Source organism: Kogia breviceps, chromosome 7, assembly GCF_026419965.1.
Source record: "Kogia breviceps isolate mKogBre1 chromosome 7, mKogBre1 haplotype 1, whole genome shotgun sequence".
Lineage (NCBI taxonomy): Eukaryota > Metazoa > Chordata > Mammalia > Artiodactyla > Physeteridae > Kogia > Kogia breviceps.
In genome coordinates, this window is record NC_081316.1 from 49,591,788 (window position 1) to 49,613,304 (window position 21,517).

At 39.9% G+C, this 21,517-nt stretch overlaps 1 protein-coding gene across 5 annotated transcripts in view; it reads right to left on the reverse strand.

Annotated features, from left to right (window-relative positions):
- Positions 1–21,517, reverse strand: part of FAT3 (FAT atypical cadherin 3) — a 719,190-nt gene that overhangs the window by 569,946 nt on the left and 127,727 nt on the right. For all 5 annotated transcript variants that reach the window (XM_067038291.1, XM_059068671.2, XM_067038292.1 and 2 more), the window contains exon 3: positions 7,328–10,633. In XM_067038291.1, the coding sequence (XP_066894392.1) occupies positions 7,328–10,616 (3,289 nt within the window). In that variant the 5' untranslated portion in view covers positions 10,617–10,633. The remainder of the gene's footprint in view (positions 1–7,327; positions 10,634–21,517) is intronic.

Below are 21,517 nucleotides of genomic sequence, written 5' to 3' on the forward strand. Positions count from 1 at the left end.
TCTGTATGTGGATAAGACATGCGTTCATAAAAACTGGCAAGCTAAAACTACAGGCTGCAGCCCATTTTCATTTTCATTTCATTTTCTTTTCAGTGAAACACTGTGAATGTAGCGGCATTGCATAAATATTTATCAAATTCTATAAACCTTCCAAATGTAATGATAAATGAAAGTATCCTTCAACATGCATATAAAACACCTGCCAAAAAAACATTTTTAGAAGACTGAAATGAGATGCAAGCTATCTGAAGTCACAGAGGACAGTAAATTTATCCCACTACCTTCTGGAGAGCCACTAATACATGAAGCAAGCATTTGATTGTTTTTGTAACCTCTGCTTACTAGGCCTCTGAAATTTCATTCTTTGTTAACTGAAGAAGTAAATATAATTCAGTATCACTTGGCACTGAGGAAATCATGACCCTGGCAGGAAGGGCAAGGTAAACCATGGGAAACTTCTATTATTAAAATATAAAAGGAAGACTGACTTCAGAGAAAAGACCACACAAGTTTAGGTTGTTGGCTTCCTACCCTATTTGGATTTCGTCTTTATGATGGTCACTAGTTTTATCATTTACTAGTTACCTAGGGACAATAGCAGCTCAAAGTTGATATACAAGGCAGGCATAATTACAGATTTGAACCAACAGTCTTCTGTTAAAACCTAAACTGCCTTCAGCCAACAGTTAAGAAAAAAAGGTCAAGAAGAAGGCACATGCTGAAAAGAGTAATAAAAACATGCTCTTCATTATTTTCCAGAAGCTTCTAATCCTCTCTCTGGCCTGATTTACATGACAACTATACGTTCATCTGAATGCTATGGAGTGCTCAGGGCTCCTCTGGGAACATTATATTTCTCTCAAATAATTATGATCAAGAAGTCTAGAGCTAAGGTTAAAAATCCAGAGCCGAGAAAAGTTTCTGCTATCACTTAATCATAACTTCATTCCTCTCCTTTACTTGCTCTGGTCCCAGGGGCAAATTTTGAGCCAAAATTCAGTGATTCTCTTTTGACCTAGTTGGGTGGAGACAAAATATCACCTTGAAAAAAGAATGAGGATGGGGAACACCATTTAGTTTGGAATTATCATGAATTGCACCAAAGCCGCCGAGTAACGTCTGCCTTACACCTCAAATTGTCAAAAAGGAGTTTAACAGGAAAGTTTGGGGAGAAGAACCTGGAAAGATTAACAGCCAACTAAGATAAAATATCGGCTTCCCTGGTGGCGCAGTGGTTGAGAATCCGCCTGCCGATGCAGGGGGATACGGGTTCGTGCCCCGGTCCGGGAAGATCCCACATGCTGCGGAGCGGCTGGGCCCGTGAGCCATGGCCGCTGAGCCTGCGCATCCAGAGCCTGTGCCCCGCAACGGGAGAGGCCACAACAGTGAGAGGCCCGCATACCACCAAAAAAAAATAAATAAATAAATATGATTTCTGGTGCCTCTGAATATCAGAAAAGGGAAGCTTATATTTTATGACATTATGCAAGAAACATGATCCTATGGATATTACCCATATCTGTGTTGGGACATCCGATTTCTGCAATGACAAAAGCTTCTCAAATTTCTAACAATACACATTTTCCCGTTCTTGGTTTTCATCCACCCACTCTTGACTCTCTAATGATTAGTCTTCAGATAAAAGAGTATTAGACTGAGCACTGACAGCCAGTAAACATTCTTCAGTTGAACTAAATAAATAAAAGCTCTATGTATTTATTCTTTCCCTGGCCACCTGTTGAAATGAAACCTTCTCCCTATAGAAGATCAAGTATAGCATCTCAACACTGGAGAGCTTGAAAGATCCTGGTCCCACTATAGAAGGCCCAGGTCTGATACTTGTAGCTCTCTGTGTCACCACTGCCTGTCCCAGTGCCTTCCACAAAGGTAGTGTCCAACTAACGTTAAGTTATGAAGACAATAGTGAGAGCTGTCACATGCTATGTTAGGCTGTATTATTATTCAGTAATTATTATTATTAATTATTCAGTAATTATTCATTCCTCTTCCTCCCCCCCTCTGTAAGAGAAGTACTACTTTGTACCCCACATCAATATTGAACTTGGCCCCAAGACCTTCTTTGGCCAATGGAATGTGGGTCAGTCTTGAGCAGAGGCTTTAAGAGGCACCGCAAACTTCCATCGGCCTCTTGCACTCCTGATATGACTTCGAGAACATGACATCCTAGACAGTGAGTACTCCCTTCAGCCTGGGTCCTGAAGTAGGAAACACATGTAGAACAGATCGTAACTCAATCTACAGCCTGCAACAACTTTAACTGTCTTCCCAGACTTAAGAGCAAGAAGAAAAAAATGTCTGCTTTTATAAGCCACTGAAATTTTGTGATTGTTTGTTATGCAGTAATAATACAGAAAAAATCTGACTAATACATATGCTTAGCAAGGTTATTACGGCACACTGCAATGGAAAAGAGGGGAACTGACATGAGATTTGGAGTCCATTGCACTAGAGCATCCAGTTCTAACAACTTCCAGATGCCTGACCCTGTTTGGGCAAAACTCACTGAACCTCACCGTGCTGGATTACTGTGACAACTAGAAAGTACTCACAAAGCACCTAGCATAGTGCTTAGCACACAATAGGTACTTGATAAATGGAAGAAATAATATAATTAGTAATAATGGATGGTAAAATATCTTCCTAATTACCCATGATTAATGTGCTAAACTGGAAATTGTTTATCTGGATTAAATACTTCTTTAACACCAGGTAAATAAAACAGTGAAGTCATTGCTCAAGTTTGCAGTTTACAAAAGAATCTAATAGAAAACCACTGTTTAAAATGTACAGTGTGTTCTGTATAAACCTTCTAAGACTTCTGAGTAGTCAAGAATATGCATTCCTATCATGTCAAAGAATAAGAATGCATTCTTTGTGAAGGAAAAAAAAGATTAAATTGCATCTTCCAGACTGGTCATTTAAATCGTCGTCAAATCCACTGTAGTTGGGGGCCCCTCAGTTAATCCATTTACTGTGAACATTATTAAACATTTATTAAATGCCCGTGCATGGTAAAGAATTTCAAAGGTATGGTTTTGTTCACTGAGCTCCAAAAAGGTCAAGAACATAAAACTACTAAATGGATCAACTAATCCCAGCATAAGCTGTCTCACAAAACAGGAGCACTGCAATTACTGAAGCACAGAAATAGATTTTGATCCATTGGGAAGGCATTCAGAAAACTATCACCACTAATGAATAACAGAAATTTTATTTGGATTGGAAAATTTGACTAGAAAAGAAATTTATCTAAAATATGAGCTCAATTCCCTGCCTTTCCAAAGAATAAGGAACAGGATTTTACAGAAAAGATATAATCTGATAGACACACTCTAAGGAGCCCAGGTAAATTTAGGGTAGTGTTTCTGAACCACACACAGAAGGACCACTTTGGAGTGCTTGAATGAAGATCCCTCAGCTCCTATCCCAGACCAACTGAATCAGAATCTTTGGGAATGAGACCTGGGGATCTGCACTGCTGACAAACTCTCCAGCTGATTCATGTGCATGCATAAGTTTAGACTCATTAAACAAGGCAAGCCATGACAGAACCTTTGCGGATGACTTAAGGTTCTTGAAAGATGAAAACTTCAACAACTTTAGGCCGTTTTATTATGCCCAAGGGGTCATATGAAACAAGAGAGTCCGAACTTAAGACCCAGTGACCGCTGTAGGGCTAAACAACCACTCATTCTACCAGCAGCTCAAGCCATGATTTTTCGAGCTTGGAGGCAAAGAGCTGATTCATCATTCAACAGTAACGCAAACCCAATAGTGCCATGGTGATGGCTTCTCTTGTTGGACATACATTTGCCAAACTTCTCCCTAACCCTAGCATCCCCGTGGCACAAGTCCAGGCAATCATTCCTCATCAGCTTTTTGGGCTGGGATGTTAAAATCTGCAAGAAGTGAGACAGAAGGAAGATGGTTAAGGATATTACCATATGGAAATTCTAATCTTCATAAAAATTTCAACATTAAGTTGAAACTTTTTTCCTATAACCTAGAGAAAAAGATAGTTTTACTTCCTAAAAGAGGGAAACAAAATGAAATTAAAAGGAGAAAAAGATTGGGATTGACATATATACACTAATATGTATAAAACAGATAACTAATAAGAACCTACTGTATAAAAAAATAAAATAAAATAAAATTCAGAAAAAAAGGAGGAAAATAAATAGTCACTATGGTTTTAAAAATGAATAATTCTCTAGGAAAGTAAATCAGAAACATGGGTAATGAATGCAAAGAAAAGAGCACTGAGTTAGGACTGAGGAGGGCTGGTTCTAGATCTAAATCCTCTAATGGGTATGTGGGTTTGCACAACGCACTTAGCTATTTGTTACCCCAAGGGAGTTGATGTCATAAGAAAAGAGATTTTTAAGTCACAAAGCAATGTCAAAATGAAAGTGGCATTATTATCACTCATGGCAAAACTTATTTTATACAATCCAGCATATAAGGAAACAATGCAATGTACGAAGTTGTTTTTACAACAGAGGCAAAAGACATCAAACTCTTGGAGTCAAAAACACTAATTTGAAAACATACATGCACCCCAGTGCTCACAGCAGCACTATTTACAATAACCAAGACATGGAAGCAACGTAAATGTCCATAGACAGATGAACTGATAAAGAAGATGTGGGGTGTATATATATGTATAAACACACACACACACACACACACACACCAGAATATTGCTCAGCAGTAAAATAGAATGAAATAATGCCATTTGCAGCCACATGGATGGACCTAGAGATTATCATACTAAGTGAAGTAAGTCAGACAAAGACAAATATCCTATGATATCACGTATATGTGAAATCTAAAGAAAAACACAAATCAACTTATTTACAAAACAGAAACAGACTCATAGACATAGGAAACAAACTTATGGTTACCAAAGGGGAAAGGGAGTAGGGATAAATTAGGAGTTTGGGATTAACAGATGCACACTATTATATATAAAGTAGATAAACAACAAGGTCCTACTGTATAGAACAGGGAACTATACTCAATACCTTCAAATAACCTATAATGCAAAAGGATCTGAAAAGGAATATGTATATATATACACACACATATACATACACACACACACACACACACATATATATATAACTGAATTCCTTTGCTGTACACCTGAAACTAATACAACATTATAAATCAACTGTACTTCAGTAAAAATAATTCCTTTTATGTAAAGAATTATAAAAGCAGCTACATCATCAGATGACTATACACACATTTTCTGAAATAACACACAAGATGAGAACAAAATAGCACGGTACAAACATGGAAAATCTAGGCCACTCTCACCAAATTGCTCCCGCTCTTCCCTGCATCAAGCTACAGAAAGATGAAACTAATGAAAACAACTCATTGTGGCTTGATGTAGTCATGAAGGTTGCAGTTGTTAATGATTCAGCCTAACACCTTCCTGTTGACCTACCTACCTACATCCACCTGAGTCCCAAAGGTAAGCTTCTCACACTGAAGAGCCACACAAACAGTGGGGCTGTGAGGAAGAAGGAAGGTGATTAATGGCTGGTGCCATCAGCCAACAAGCCCAGGATTGTAAGGACTTTGAAACCCGTTTAACACTTTATTGCCTTAAAGATGTTAGATCAACACCAAATTCATGTGTATCTAGGAACATGCAAGGAAGCCCATACTTGTCTTTAGATGGGAGACAGCAGTGTATACTGCAGTTACTCAGAGCTAAACTTGAAACCAGGCTCCAAGTTATGTATCTTCTCTGAACATCAGTTCATGAGTTGATGAGTATTAGTTCTGGAGGGGCTGTTGGGAGAATTAAATAAGACCTGACTATAAAACCCTTCATATGGTGTGTTGTCTATTACAAGTACTCAATGAAGTCATTATTATTAATAGTAAAGTATTAGCATAGAATAGACACCCTGTAAAGGTTACTACTTTTTCTTTCTCATTTTGTACTTCAAAGGTAAAAATATATTCTAATCAAATGACAAGTTATATATAATAAGATAGAGTATATCTCTACATCAGAACCCAGTTTTCTTGACATTTACCTTTTCCTTCATTATGGCTATGGAGATCAATTTTACAATTTACACCAGCCAAAATGAGAAACCATTTATACCAAAAATTTACAATTTACAGTTTAAATTTTTGGCAGTATACATAGTTATGTAACTCCTATCCAATATTTAATACTTTCTCAAACCCTTTTTCTAATATAATTAATGTACAACTAGTATCCCTATGATGATACCTTCCCACTATCTGTTTTCTTCACCATCATCATCATCATCATTCCTGGGAACAAAACACCCTGTGAGTGTTGTAGAAAATGATTTACTGGATACTAATGTGCCCCAAAACTCTAAAGTGCTAATAGTACAATTCACACAGGAATAGAGAAGACACAGCCCATCTTGAGATGTGTACAATCTAGAGAAAACTAGAAAAAGGCACTGTGTCGATCAAGGAACACACACACACACACACACACACACACACACACACACACACACACACAAGCAGGTATCCAAGCATCTGTACATTTAAAGGCAAATAATGACAATAATAAGAATAGAAATAAAATCTATATCTGTATCTATGACAGTGTATAAATAAACAGGTAGGGGACAACGAAAATATTGGGACTATTTTGTCCCATATTTTAAAGTGTTTCTGTAAAAGGTAAATCCTTACAGATAAAATCTTAAAACCATTTTTTAAATAAATAAAAGCCACAACATGCCTCCTCTAGTCTATCATGAAAACATTTGTAGAAGGTTGCCTCCATGCATTAATGGGACCGATACAGTGCAAATGCCTGTCATTCAAGGGCCAGATGTGCCTGGGAAACACAAGAGACCAAGCAACTAATGCAACATCACTTTAGAAAAGCCTTACTATAAAGGGAAAGACTGGTATATAAGATCCATTTGAAAATCCATTTCACACTTCTAATTTAAAGCCAATTCAAATGTAATTTACTTTATTTAGTGAAGGTGAAGTGCCCTCAACAGAGGTGACAATTATTTACACTTATTGAAAGATAACATGGTGATGGCAATGCTGAACAAGAAAAACAAAAACCAGGGACTCCCACTGAAAACCATTGGCTATCACTGTATAAACAGGTCTTCTTACAAGTCAATGCATTCTGCAGAAAAGCTTTTACTTGCATCACCTCTGCACCAAATGCAACCTCATTTGTCATTCCATTTGAGTGCAAGAATAGCCATTCACTTTTCCAATGTTGACAATTCATGAGAAGAGAAACAATTCTGGCACAAAATATGAAACTTACCACTCTCGTCATCTATGTTGAACCTTCCAAGACCACTGCCATCCCTGATGGAGTACTGGATCTCTCCGTCCCTCCCGGAGTCCTCATCATGGGCAATAACCTGCAGCACACTTGTTCCAATCCGTGAGTTTTCTTTTACAGATCCGACAACAGCAAAGTCTGGGAAATAGGGAGTATGGAGGTTTTCATTGACGTCCACCACTTCCACCTCAACAAAGGAAACGGATGACAGAGACACAGGCCGCCCTTTGTCTTTGGCCCGAACGGTGAGGTTATAGAACTGTTGCTTTTCATAGTCGAGCTCTTTGCTCAGGCGGATGGTGCCACTTGCTTTATCTATCTCAAATCTCCCATTATAATCATTGACCAAAGAATAGCGCACTTGACCCCCCAGTCCCAGGTCTGGGTCATGGGTCTCCAGCCAAGCAATGACAGTGCCAATGGGGAGATCTTCAAGAACCTTCACACTATAGCTACTGGGAATGAAAGCCGGAGAGCAGTCATTGACATCATCCAAGAAAACCTTCAGGGTGACAACCGAAAACAGCTGCTGGCCACTTTCTGCCTTGTCTCTGGCTTCTATTTTTAAAGAGTAGTTTGCTTTGGATTCCCGGTCCAATTGATCAGCTACATACACGATTCCAGTGGAGCTATTGACGGCAAACTGCTGTGTATCTGTCAAGACTGAGTAAGTCACTTCACCATTAGAACCCAAGTCTTTGTCTCTGGCTTCCACTTGAATAATCTCAGTGCCGATACTTGAACTTTCAAGAATGTTAACTGAGTAACTGTCTTGAAGAAATATCGGGCTATTGTCATTAGCATCCTCCACATTGATGGTGAGCAACCTCCACGAGGACTTTTGTGGATTACCTAAGTCATAGATAGTGATATTAAGGAGATAGAGGTCTCTGTGTTCTCGATCCATGGGCATAAGGACTTGAAGCTGCCCGGTCTCCATATCAATATTAAAACAACTATCCGTATTCCCATCAGATATTGTAAATAGCACCTTTCCATTGAAGCCAGAGTCGGCATCATAGGCTTTAATCTTCAGGATGTTAGCACCAACTGGCAGATTCTCCTTCACGGCCACATCAGAAGGAAATGACTTGTCAAAATGTGGCCCCTGCCTATTAACTGAATAAAAGTCAAGAAATCCATCTTCCAGATTCAGCTTCCCATTTGCTTTGGCCTTAATGAGTAGTTTCTCGGCCAGCTTCTGAGCCACACGAGTTTCTCGGCAACTGAAGTTCTTTGAAGACACCTTCCCATGCAGGACTGAAATGTTAACAGACATAGGGTCCGCAAAATTCTCCCCATCGGTGGCTGTAATCCTAAGGGCAAAATTTCCATTTTTAATGCCAGGATTCATCAGTGACTTTTTAAGCTGCAAAACACCAGAGTCTGGGTTTAAATAAAAGAAACCAAGTTCATTTCCGGAGATGATTTTGTACTTTACAAGTTCCAGTTCATCGATATCAATCGCTGAGACAGCTGTAATATGGCCCCCAACTGGAAAGTCATAGGAAATAATTCCCTGGCAAGCCACTTTTTCAAAGAGAGGGCTGTTGTCATTGACATTTCCTATTCGAATAGTCACATTGACCTCACTTTCATGGCGGTACGGTGAACCCCAGTCAGAGGCTCTGACGATGAACCTGTATGTTTCTGGTGAGGATTCAAAATCCAATTCTTCAGTTGTGCTAATAACACCTGTAAACTGGTTAATGGCAAATGGCAACAAATTCAAGCTGGCAATACTATAGGTGATGTACCCATTTTCTCCTTTATCCTTATCAGAAGCTGAAACTGTCAAAACGCTTGTTCCCACTGGAACACTTTCATTCACAAAAGCATCATACAGTGGCTGCTGAAATTCTGGGGTGTGATCATTTGCATCTTCTATGCTGATGGTGACTTGTGCTTTTAAATCTCCTTCTTTATTTGTCACCCCCAGTTTATAAACCTCCTTCTTAATGGTATTCAGTGGCTGTGCTGTGACGATCAGACCTGACCGAGGATTAATTTTGAAGTACTGTGCATCCTCTCCAGGGGATAATTTGTATTCCACATCTAGAGGTTCGGGACTTAATTTTACTATAGCAACCACAACACCAGGAGGGGAAAATTCACTAATGCTCACATCGTACGTTTCTTTTTCAAACCTAACTGGGACAGTGACTCTTTTGGGGTTGGCAATGTGGACTATCTTTACTGCTGAAAATTTCTGAGGTGACCCCTTGTCTTTGGCTTGAAGAGTGAGATTGTAGCCATAGGGAAAGCTCTCCCAGTCAACCTGCTTCTTCTCCTTAATCCTGAACTCATTCATCCACTTTCCTTCCTTAGCCAGGAAGAACTGATCTAAAGGATCCCCAGCCACAATGGAAACAGACTCAACCTCTCCATTGGCTCCTTCATCTAGGTCATCCACTGTCACCAGCGCATATATGGGCTCTTTGTCCAGTGAGAAAGGAACATGAGTGACCACGTGGAGAGTTGGAGCGTGCTCATTTATTCGTTCAACGTGAACGTAAAGCTTTGCAGTACTGCTCACTCCATTGTTTCCATAGAGCTTCATCCCCCGGTCCACAGCCAAAATTTCCAGATCATACCTATTCTTTTCATCATAATTTAATCGTCCACTTAAAGAGATGACACCACTCGTGGGGTGAACTGAAAAGAGATCAACTCTGTTCTTAAAATAGTAGTAGAATTCTCCATTGGAACCGATATCTGCGTCTGTTGCTGTCACCTGGGCAACACTAGTCCTTAAAGGTGTGCTTTCTGTGATTGTAACAGAGTAGGTTGTGGGTGAAAATAAGGGTCTCAGGTCATTCATATCTAAAACCTGTACGCTCACTTTAGTCCATGCTTCCAAATCTTCTCCTCGAACAGAACCTTTTACTATCAATAAATAATTGTCCTGAATTTCCCTATTCAATATGGCAGAATTGCCACCTTTAGTTCTTATTCTGAGAAAACAGAAATCTGCAATGATGACTTCCTCTGCTTTGAAAAAGCCTTCTTCATCTCCAGACACTATTCTGTATTTGATGTCCCAGGACAGATCTATTAAGGTTATGCCCATTCTACTCTGGCTGTTGACGTAGGTCCTTGCTGCCGAGTTCTCATACACGGTAGCATTATAAATGGAATGTGTGAAGTGGAAACCAAGGGGCCCGGTCCCCGGCAGCCCCTGAGAGACAGTGGCCAAAAGCTTGAGAAGCAGGAGGATGAGGCAAGAGGGAGGCCGTGTACCTACACAGTACCCCATAGTCATATCCATCACATCATACTTCCATCCTGGAGGGGGAAAAAGAGAGAGAGAAAAGATACATTAACCTAGAGGAACATGGGAGAAGGAACAGAAAATAACTGTTATAAAAGAGTGCTTTTTAAAAACTTTATTATAAAATCTTTTTACTAAAACGTCAATGAGAAAAAAATTAGAATCCTTACCACTACTAGATGACAAGGAATTCAAAACCACTAGGATTTAAATTGATCTTACTTTATTTTTTTTAAATGACACTTTTACACTGCTGATAGCATTGTTCATTGGTAGAAGATTTCTTACATTCCGAAGGTCAATTTAGAAATATGTTCTGGAAGCCTTAAAAAGTGCATTTACCTCTGACATAAAATTACCTTCTAGGCGATTATCCTATGGAAATAATTAGACAATTGTACATTTAGAGCACAGTTTAAAATACAAAAGATTGAAACGATATTAACTGCTTATCAGTAGAGAAGCAATTAATTTGTGGCACATTTCATAAAACAAAATACTATGAAGCCATTAAAAATAATGATTTAAAAAATAAATAAATAATGATAAAAAGATGTATATTTTCCGGTGAAGTAAGATGTAATGTTAAATTTTAAAAAAATCATAAAACAGTATGTATATAGGATATCATTCTATTATTATTTAAACATTTATATATACAACTGCATTTTTACATTTAACATGAATTAACTGTGTTGTGGGTTTGGGGGCATCTTTGCATTTTCTAATATTTCTTCAGTTAACATTGTTCATCTATGGTTGTGTAATTACTTTTATAACTATGATCTTTAAAGAAATGTTTTCAAGGTATCACCATCTTCTGTTGTGTTGACTTTTAAACTGATCAAGATTAAGGCATAATCTACTACCATGAGGATGAACAAATCATGTAACAAACAAAGCAGGAAGGACCAACCCTGAGGAGTTGCATGAGCTAAGGGATATTCACAAGTGGACTGTGCCACTCAGAGCAAGGGAGGTAAGAAAGATTTTGTGCAAGAAAAATTTAAAGAATGACAAGAGGGCTTCCCTGGTGGCGCCGTGGTTGAGAGTCCGCCTGCCGATGCAGGGGAAGCAGGTTCGTGCCCCGGTCCGGGAGGATCCCACATGCCGCGGAGCGGCTCGGCCCGTGAGCCATGGCCGCTGGGCCTGAGCGTCCAGAGCCTGTGCTCCGCAAAGGGAGAGGTCACAACACTGAGAGACCCGCGTACCGCCAAAAAAAAAAAAAAAAAAGCGTGACAAGAGATTTATTTTCTGAAGAGTAATTGAAGGAATTACTTCCAATTGTTTTTATCAGCCACTATTAAATTTCCAAGTGACCACAGCTCTATGACTATGTAGATTATCAAAACATTTTCCTATTTTAACTCTAAAATCTGTCAAGTGCTTTAAAAATAGAGAGGGGAAATGCTATTTAACAGGGAAGAGCTAAGTCTATTTATACCATGATGGCTCAGATTTTTAGAACAACCAAATGTATTCGTCTTCCACCAAGACATATTCATCAGACCTTCCCATTTCCTCTCTCCGTCTCTTCTATAGGAAACAGAATGGGAGAGAAGAGGAGATAGGAAATGAATCCTTTAGCAGGCACACTGTGACTTAGCCCTTTTGTTACATTTAATCCTCACAAAACCCTAAGTACGATTTCACCCAACTCCATGTTAGAAAACTGAAAGTTAGAAAAGTTAACCCACTTAGTTGGAGCACTGGCCCAACCAATGTCTCCCAGCTGGTAAGTAGCAGAGCAGGATCTCAAACCCTGGTCTTTCTTGCTCTAAAAGGCATGCTTTTTCCTACCACACCACTATTCTCCCTAAATTATCTATAAGCAAGAATGAAATAATCAAGGTTCCCTAGAAGCACATGTGACATAATTTCATTCTGTTGAACTAGTCAGTATTTACCATTGATGGAAAAGCATAAAACCCACACGTCCTCTCTATCTGATCTCCATTCTGGGTTTAAACTAGTTGCAATCACTGGCTGCAAGCTAAAAAATCCCCTATGGACTTTCAGCGTCTACAAAGATATCTTTGTAGTTTATAAAAATATCCAAGGTTGGCAAGGCACATGCTATTATACCCTTTTTTAGATGAGAACATCAAACCTCATTTTCCTAGTAGCAGACTCTCTCCACACCCCACACATTTTCTCATTTTTTTCCCCCCAACTCTGCCTTACAGGAGACTCTCATAAGTGAAATTCAGGGCCTACATGTGCTTGGTTCCAACTGAGGAGGAAATATGCCTTGCTGCTGTCACCTGGTGAAGTACCAAGGAAACACTGAGTAGGTGGGTAGAAAGAGTACAGTTTACTATAGGGATTTTGTAAGAAGAATAGACAATAAAAATGAAAAGCAGAAAGATTGGATGACTTTTTATAAAAGAAGTTAATTTCACATGCAGTTCCTCTGGCTGGCTGGCCTTTGGAAATGCCCCATGTGCTAAGTTGTGTGCAAAGCAGCAGCTTGGATGCAGAAGATTCAGGAGAGTGAACCCCAGGGGACCAGTGCGACCGGAGGTGCCTCTCTGTGGAGGACACTCAGCTGAAAGATGGGAGTGACAGAGCCCTCTGTAGAGACCACAGATAGAAACCAGCAGAAGCTTTGATAAGAACCTGTATGACACATGAGATTCTTTTATTTAATCATCTGAGAATGCTCCAAAGTAGAAGAGGTATTTTTAGGTTCCCTATGAACATAGTGGAAGGAGACAAGGTTTTTAAAAGAGGATGACCGAAGGCATGTGCACTCTCTTAAGGTAGCAAACAGGTTACTCCCAGCATCTCCCGGGAAATACATAGCAAGTTTCTTTTCTTTTCTTTTTTTTTTTTTTTTTTTTTTTTTTCAAAGCAAGTTTCTTCCTCGTTTCCCACTCACTAGTCTACACCCAGGGCACTCCTGTGGTTTCACCAATACTTAGCCCAAGGAGTCTAGACTCTTTGGTCACCAGAGAAGAAAACCATTCCAATGGTAAATTCAGTTCATTTGAAGTTTTCTTAGTCTGTCCCCCATCCCCACCCTAATCCCAGATTGACGGAAACCTGATGGGCTGAGCCGAACTTGGGCACCACTCTATTCCCAGCATGCAGTCCGGCGTGTACCACCAACCACATACCACGTAGGAGGCATACAATACTGGTTTGCTGAACAGAATATTAAGGTACAGAAGTAAACAGAGGCCCAGAAGCCTTTAACATGCTCAGTTTCCAAATCCCCAAAATAAGCACTTCTTACTTCAGGAAACAGAATCAAGAAATTATACTGATTCAAAGGAGCCTTAAAGAACATCTGTTTCAATCTCTTGAGTTTGCAGATGAGGAAACTGAGGCCCATAAAGAGGAAGAGATTCCCTAACAGGAGGTCTCAGATCTCCCAGGTTCGAGCTGATACCAAATGGAAATGTGTATCAATTGAATTAGTTTTCCTTTGAGTTATATTACAATTTTAGCTCTGTGGTTTATCAACATTTTGCAGCCATCTTTGTTTTCTGACATCTTATTAGTCTCCCTAGTGTTACTGCCTCCTCTAAGTAGTTAATTGTTTATAAGTAAACATTGAAGTGCCCTGGGGGACAATTACTTTTACAAACCCTTCTGGTGAATCCTTCAAAATACAGGATGCTGTCATAATATGAAAAACATCATTCATGTTAACTATTTGAAAATCAGTACTTTTGCATACTCAGTTTTTCTTTCAGCAAGATACACTGCTGGAATACTTTTCTTATAAAGCAGAATCAGTGGTCTTAAATGCAAATGAAAAGACTTCAAACCAGGCTGAAATGGAATTGTATTATTGTGCTCTGAAATCTGGATTTAACTCCAAAAAACCTGAGCAGGACTGAGCTTGTTGGCTTCAGTTGTTAAAACCAAAAAAATATCTCATGAGGTTTTGGTATCTTTATTTTTGAAAAAAAAAAAAAAGTCTTATATGGCACAAATTATTTCAAAACCTTGAAGTTTTCTCCATCAATTTAGAAAATAAACAAGTGCTAGAAGTGAGAAATTCTTTAAAATTCTGCAAAGTAAGTACTAGAATTAGTTTTTGGCTTCCTTTTTTTAGTATGCCAAGATGACTGTTAAGATGTTTTCTTAAAAAAAGAGTCCTGCTTTTTCCACATTGAAGCCAAGCTATTTCTGAAGCCAATATGATAGTGATGGTGTTTGAGAAGCTCTACACATTGATTTATTTTACTGCTTCTGGATTATTTTAAAGAAAGCACTTAGTTCCCAACCTCGGAGCCTATTTTCTACGACTTAGTAACATAATCAATAATTTTTGATATCATCTCCAAAGAGATCATCAAGTCATCAATCTTCGAGACATTTATTTTCCAGAAGCAGTCCAGCATGCCTCACCATCCGGCCCTGCCCACTCAGATAGAGGGGCTCTCAGCCTGGGATGTAGAAGGGCATGTGGATTTTCTTTCCAGGGATGAAAAAAATACCACAGACCTCAGGGCAATGAACAGCTCTTACAAAGGCCACCTCTCTGGGAGTGCCTTGACTCAGTGGAGTCCTGGAGTGCCTCTACTTGCTTAGGTAACCTGGGGAAGCTGTATTTTGCCATCAGTAAGCTGGCCTCTTTAAACAGCTGGGATATCTGAACAGTAGAAACAGCATCTTAGAAAAGCATTCTATTTTTACTCCATCTCTTCGTATCTTACAGATTTTCAAAGGGTTTTGTAAGCCAGAGATGATGCTTGGGGAATGTGCTATGACAGCCTGTGAAACAAAGAACAAAGTCAGTCTCTGAAGGGTCGCCGCTTTACAGGCATCCTTGATGAAGATGCCTTATGTTCGAACTGCAAAGGGAAGGTCAGTCACGGCTCAGGTGTGCTGTGACTGTGTCTGAAACCTACACAAACGCCCTGTGTACACTGGTTCTAGAAAACACACTCTGGTGCATGACTGCCTGGGTTTGAATCCCAGCACTGCTAGCTAGCTATTCATTCATTCATTCATTCATTCATTCATTCATTTATGGCTGTGTTGGGTCTTCGTTGCTACACACGGGCTTTCTCTAGTTGCGGAGAGCAGGGTCTACTCTTCATTGCAGTGCGCAGGTTTCTCATTGCGGTGGCTTCTCTTGTTGTGGAGCATGGGCTCTAAGCATGCAGGCTTCAGTAGTTGTGGCAGGCGGGCTCAGCAGTCGTGGCTCACGGGCTCTAGAGCACAAGATCAGTAGTTGTGGCGCACGGGCTTAGTTGCTCCGCCGCATGTGGGATCTTCCCAGACAAGGGCTCAAACCCGTGTCCCCTGCATTGGCAGGTGGATTCTTAACCACTGCGCCACCAGGGACGTCCCTAGCACTGCTCTTTAGTAGCTGTGTGACCTTGGGCAAGCTATTTAACCTGTCTGTGTCTCAGTTTCTTTGACTACACAATGAGAATGATACTGCCTACCAAATTGGATTTGAGTTAATAAATATAAAGCACCTAAAATAGTCAATGGCACGTGGTAAGTATACAACTGCTGGCTATTAATATCATTAACTGAGGCAGTATTTAGAGAGGGCAAAATCTGTGAGTCACAAGAGAGGGATAATGGAGGAAATTTACAACCTGCACTGACATTTTTTTTTTTTCCAACAAGAGAAGCCACATGGAAGGAAAAGGAAAGGATGTCTTCTTTACTAAAAGCAAAGGATCACTCCATGAGACCCAAAGGTCAGAGATATCTGACTTGAATAGAGGTTTGCCACTTACTGGCTGGGTGACCTTGGGGTAACACTTAAAGCTTTTTAAGTCTCAGTTTCCTTATCTTTAAAACAGGGATTATACCAGTTCCCAGTCTCATGAAACAGGCTTACAACTGTGTCTGGCACACAGTAAATGTTTCACAAATATGTACTGGCACTATAATTATTAAGGTGTTCAGAAGAAGGGATACGAAGTAGAAAATAACTGAAAACTGGGCTGAGGATAAGAGGTCAAGAGGAAGACAATCCATGGGGTAGTCCATCCCTCATAGGAAAGATACCTTTCCACAGACCCAGGCTCCTGCCATGGGTTGGGGTCAGAGCCAGGGAGGGGTCTTTTGCATGGTAACATAGGCTAAGGGTTCTTGCCAAGGCTCTGTAACACATTCCCAACTCCTGAGTGTACACTCTCAAACTTAGGAAACTATAGCTGCATTAGGGAGCTACTCCTCAGATTTGGCCTTTAATTCCTGACAAGTTCTAGCAGGATTTCTCCTTGCAATGATGAGCCCCAGCACAGCCAGATACTGCTAAGCCCTATCTTCCAGAGCAGCATATTTCGATATGGCTTAAATTACCATCCTCATGGCACTACTTTATGTTCTGGGTCCTTGCTCCTGGAATCAGTTATAGACTGGCTGTATGACACACTTGGGAATAAAGTTTTACTCTCTGGCTGATGCTAATGGCTGCCTGAAAAGTAGGAAAAATGTTTACTGTGTAGTTTTCTTAATACAAATCATTGTATCTAGAGAGTGTACAGGATAATACACTAAGCATTTGCATCACAAATAATTCATGTCATGCCATTACTCAGATGACATTATGATATACTAAACCAGAGGCAAGGAAACCCAATGAGTTTTACAGACACAAGGATCATAAAATTGTTTCATCCAACAACCCACTTTTAGAGTTGAGGAAACACACCAAAAGAGGTTATGTAATTTGGACAAGGTCACACAGCTCTCCAGTAAAAAAGCTAAAATTAGACCTCAGATCTCTACTGTGAATTTATCTCGTTGCTATTGTTTCCTTTATAATACAGGTCTCTACTTGTTCATGCCTATAATTCTTTTCCATCTTTTTAGATTTAGCTAAAATGCCACATACTTTATGAAGCAATCCTGGAGATACCCCCCCCCCCCATCCAAAAGTGAGCTCCACATCTAAAGCTGCGATTCTTAAACTTTAGCAAATGTCGGAAACATGGTAGGACTTGCTAAAGCTCACATTGCAGGGCTCCACCATAGAGATTCTGGATCCATTGATCTGGGGTAGGGGCTGAGAATTTCTTTTCTAACAAGTTCGCAGGAGATGCTGGTCTTGGGACGGCCAGTACTCTGAGAACCACTACCCTAAACTGTCTGTAGCTTATCTATATGCACCTCCTGATAGCACTGCCTTCCTTGTATCAAAGTTACTTACGTGTGTTTGTAAATTACATACTGGACAGTAAGTTCCCTTCTTTCTTCTTCTTTTACAGTATCTAACTTGAAAAGGCAAAACTTCAATCAATATTTGTCGAGTGACACTTGTCTAGCCAGTGTACACTGTAACTTCACAACATGCTCCAGGGAGAGGATGAAAGTGAGCGTTGGACAAATCAGGAATTATAGTCATTAAACCTAGACACCTTGGAGAAATAGTACACCATTTCCCAAACTGTGTCCCATGTACACATCATTCTACGATATGAAAATAGGTGTGCAACTAACAAACATTTTAGGAAATGCTGGGTGAACAAAGCTAAACAAAGCTAATCTAAATTTCTTAATTTAGAACTTCTTGGAGCCTTTAGTATGAGCCAAAATAAATTTTCCCCATCTCCCTTCCTTAGTCACCTCTAATAATTTGACCTGCTTTGTTAACTCCCTAGGAAAGCGCAATCTGTATTTATTGTATACTTACAGTAGGAGAAGTAAAGTTCCTCGGTACTTGGTCAGGATTCAGAAATTCTCATTGCATGCACAGACATACTATGTAAATTGTGATCCCAGGGGATAGTATATGCACTACTTCTAAAATGTATTTGATCATGAATTTCCTCCCCATTCCTACCCCCTCCCCATACCACCACTGGCAGGAGAAGAAACGATATTTTGTTGGGGAAACACTGATTGAGTCCCAGCTAGTTGTGGCTCAGACAGGTCAAACAGCTGCCTGGAAAGCTTTGGAAGTGAGGGCTAATCCCAAGATTCTTGAGACTGGTTCATTATTCTTCACCATATTACAGGGTATGTTTTCTCATTCCAACTAAGCTGAGACTTATCCCTGAAGAAACTGCTTCCATATTTGTCATATAAACACATCTCCATGCTCCAACTGAAGAAAAAGCTGAATGTTCTATAGTGTGCTGTATATTTTCTTTTCTCATTAAAAAAAAAAAAGGCAAATTGAGAATTTTCACAGTCCTATGAGCTACAAAGACTGGTATGAGGGGAAGAACCTTATTCATGTTAAATAATCATCCTTATATTTTCATAGTTTTTATTATCTGTTTTTACTTAGTCAATGATCAAAAGCAGTTTGCCAAATTAAAAATATTCTGAGCTGCAAAACCTAAAACCAAGTTCATATTTCACACCTCTCTGGAAAATTCTGCTTGTCTACTTGAGCCCCAAGCCTAAGCAGGGTTTTACAAGCAAAAGAGTATTTCATTGACAAGGATAAGATATCAACTTCTGTCCTTCTGAACAAGGACCAAATCCCAAACCAAAGCCTCCAGTTGGTTCTGCCAACCAGTCAAGCAGAATGTTGTTACCCAAACCCAATCTTTTTCATTATAATAATACTGTAAATTCTCATTTTTTTCCAGTTGTGTGCATCTTTCTATTGTCTAAGAGTGGTGTCTCAGGAGAAAAGTCAGTCAGCATGAAGCAAGTATAATTCAAGTTGGTCCTGAGAAAAATGGAAGATTCAGGCCACACAGCGGCAGTGTTATGAACATCCTCCTTTATTTTCTCCCCAGGTGCTAGAAATATTTCCATACAACAGTGGTTAATGTCAAGTATCATTTCATCAGTAAATGCTTCAAATTCAGGGGTAATTCAACCAGGGGCTATAAGAAGGAAGATTAGCATGTTGTTCAAGCCTTTTAAAAATCACTTTTCCCTCTGGAGAAAGAAATTCATCATGGGGTAAGAGGGAAAAAAAAATGTATGGAGTGGATATAATTTGCTTCTATGCTTGGCTGTCTGGGAAAATGTTCCAGAAAAATGCATGATTTCAATTTTTCTCTGGTGGGCCTCGCTGACAGAAACCAAAGAGTAAATACATTAGTGTTCACTTATGCTCAAGGTTTTTTAAAAATGAAGGAAAAAAAAAGCAAAAAAGAGCCTTTTCCAAGTAATAGCATTTACTCTTGCATAACTGCCTGAAAGAAAAAAGTACCCAAATAGTTTCAGATGGAACAATTCTTTTTAACAGTGTTCATTCCAATAGTTAGGGGGAAAAATGCAGTTGAAGGGAAATGTGTTCCCTGAGCCCTTAGCTTAGTATGTTCTGACACAACCCATATTTACTGCCGTGTTAAGTCCCTGTGGTCTGTCCTATTTCTAAAAGTTAACATCCTTTCAACCATCCCAATTGCTGTACCCCTTTAAAAGTGGGTCTCCTTCAAGGAAAAGAGTATTCTGCATAGTAAAATCAGGCATACGGAAAGCAGAATAAGGGGGAGCATCCCTCAGTACCTCCCTTTCCCACTGCGATAAGTGATGGTAATGTTAGGAAGTGCATTCTTGGGAGAGTTGAGGAAGGGTGAGGTACACAGAGCTCTGGGACCAAAGCAAGGTAACAGGGGTATCAGATTTCCCTCATCCCTAACCTAATCACCAAAGGAAGATGTGAAAATGATAAAACATCCTAAAGACTATTGGAGGACTTCTGGGAGAATTCACTCAACTCCAAATTTTTCCAAAATTACACATGGAATCTGGTCTTATTCTGGACAAAGCAGGTCACGAGTTCTAGAAGGCAGTTCTGGAAAGGCCTATGTGTTTGGCGAAATGCCCCCCCCCCCAAATGTAAGAAGGCAGCAGCACTGATCCCTAAATATTATGCACAGTACAGCATTGCTAAATGAATCTAATAAGAAAAGAGATACATGCTCAACTCTCTACAACGACGTGATACTATATGTGTCACCTCATGAAGGCTGGGGAACAGGCAGATGAAGATGGGAAAAAGAATACGTGGGCAAGAAACGAAGAAACAATACATCCGGGAATGGGTGAGACTCTTTAAAAAAAGGTATTCTAGGCAGCAATCCCATAAACTCAAAAAGGAGAAGAGATGAAAAAACAGGTTAACTTATGGAAGATGAACACACTATGGTGAGAGGTAAAGAATATAGGAGAAGGCAAAGAAGATGATTTGGGAATAAGCATGAAAAAAATTGGCCAGGATTTAAAACAGCTCACGTGTAGGTCAAGAAGTGCAGTCTCGAAGTTTGCTGACAATCCAGAAATCTTGTCAGTCACGTCTCCTCACATTGCCATCACTGACAACTGTGCCTTAGCAAACAAGGCATAAATGCAAATTGGCTTCCTTCAGCTTTCCCGTACTCTCCATTAAGGTTATTTGTTACTGATTCATGGGTTTATACCGACATTGCTTGGATTAGTACCCAGTGCTAATGAGACCAAGGTCACAGGTTAAGTCCCCACACGGGACTACCCAGAGTCTTCCTAAGAACAGATCATCAAAGACAGCTGAGCATCAACTTCCCTCCATCTCAACTGAGAAGCCCAAGGATGCAGAATCATGTGTCAGTGGGGTCTTCACGTTCACTAAAGAAAACATATTTCCTGAGAGGGATGAGACATTTGTAACATTTCTGTAGATCCACATGGAAGGAGTTGTCAAAGAACCTCAGAGCACCTAGATAGTAATTTTCAGCATAACCAACCTTAGCCTAACGTATTAGGTCCAGGGCAGGGTTACTATCCCAAAGCACTTGTAAAAGGACTAGGTGTGAACACTCAGTGCCTCAGAGCTGGCTTGACAAGAACTCTGCCCCCTAGAATGCAGCCCAAGGCCAAGGTTAGGTCCTATCTTTGGAGAATAGCTACTAAGCACACATGGACAAGGCTGGTCAGTAGAGTCACCCTGAGAGATGCTGAACTGCTACTTTCTGCATCTCTGTCAATACTGCTGCACATCACAATTTTGGAAGAATTAGGACCCAAAGTGG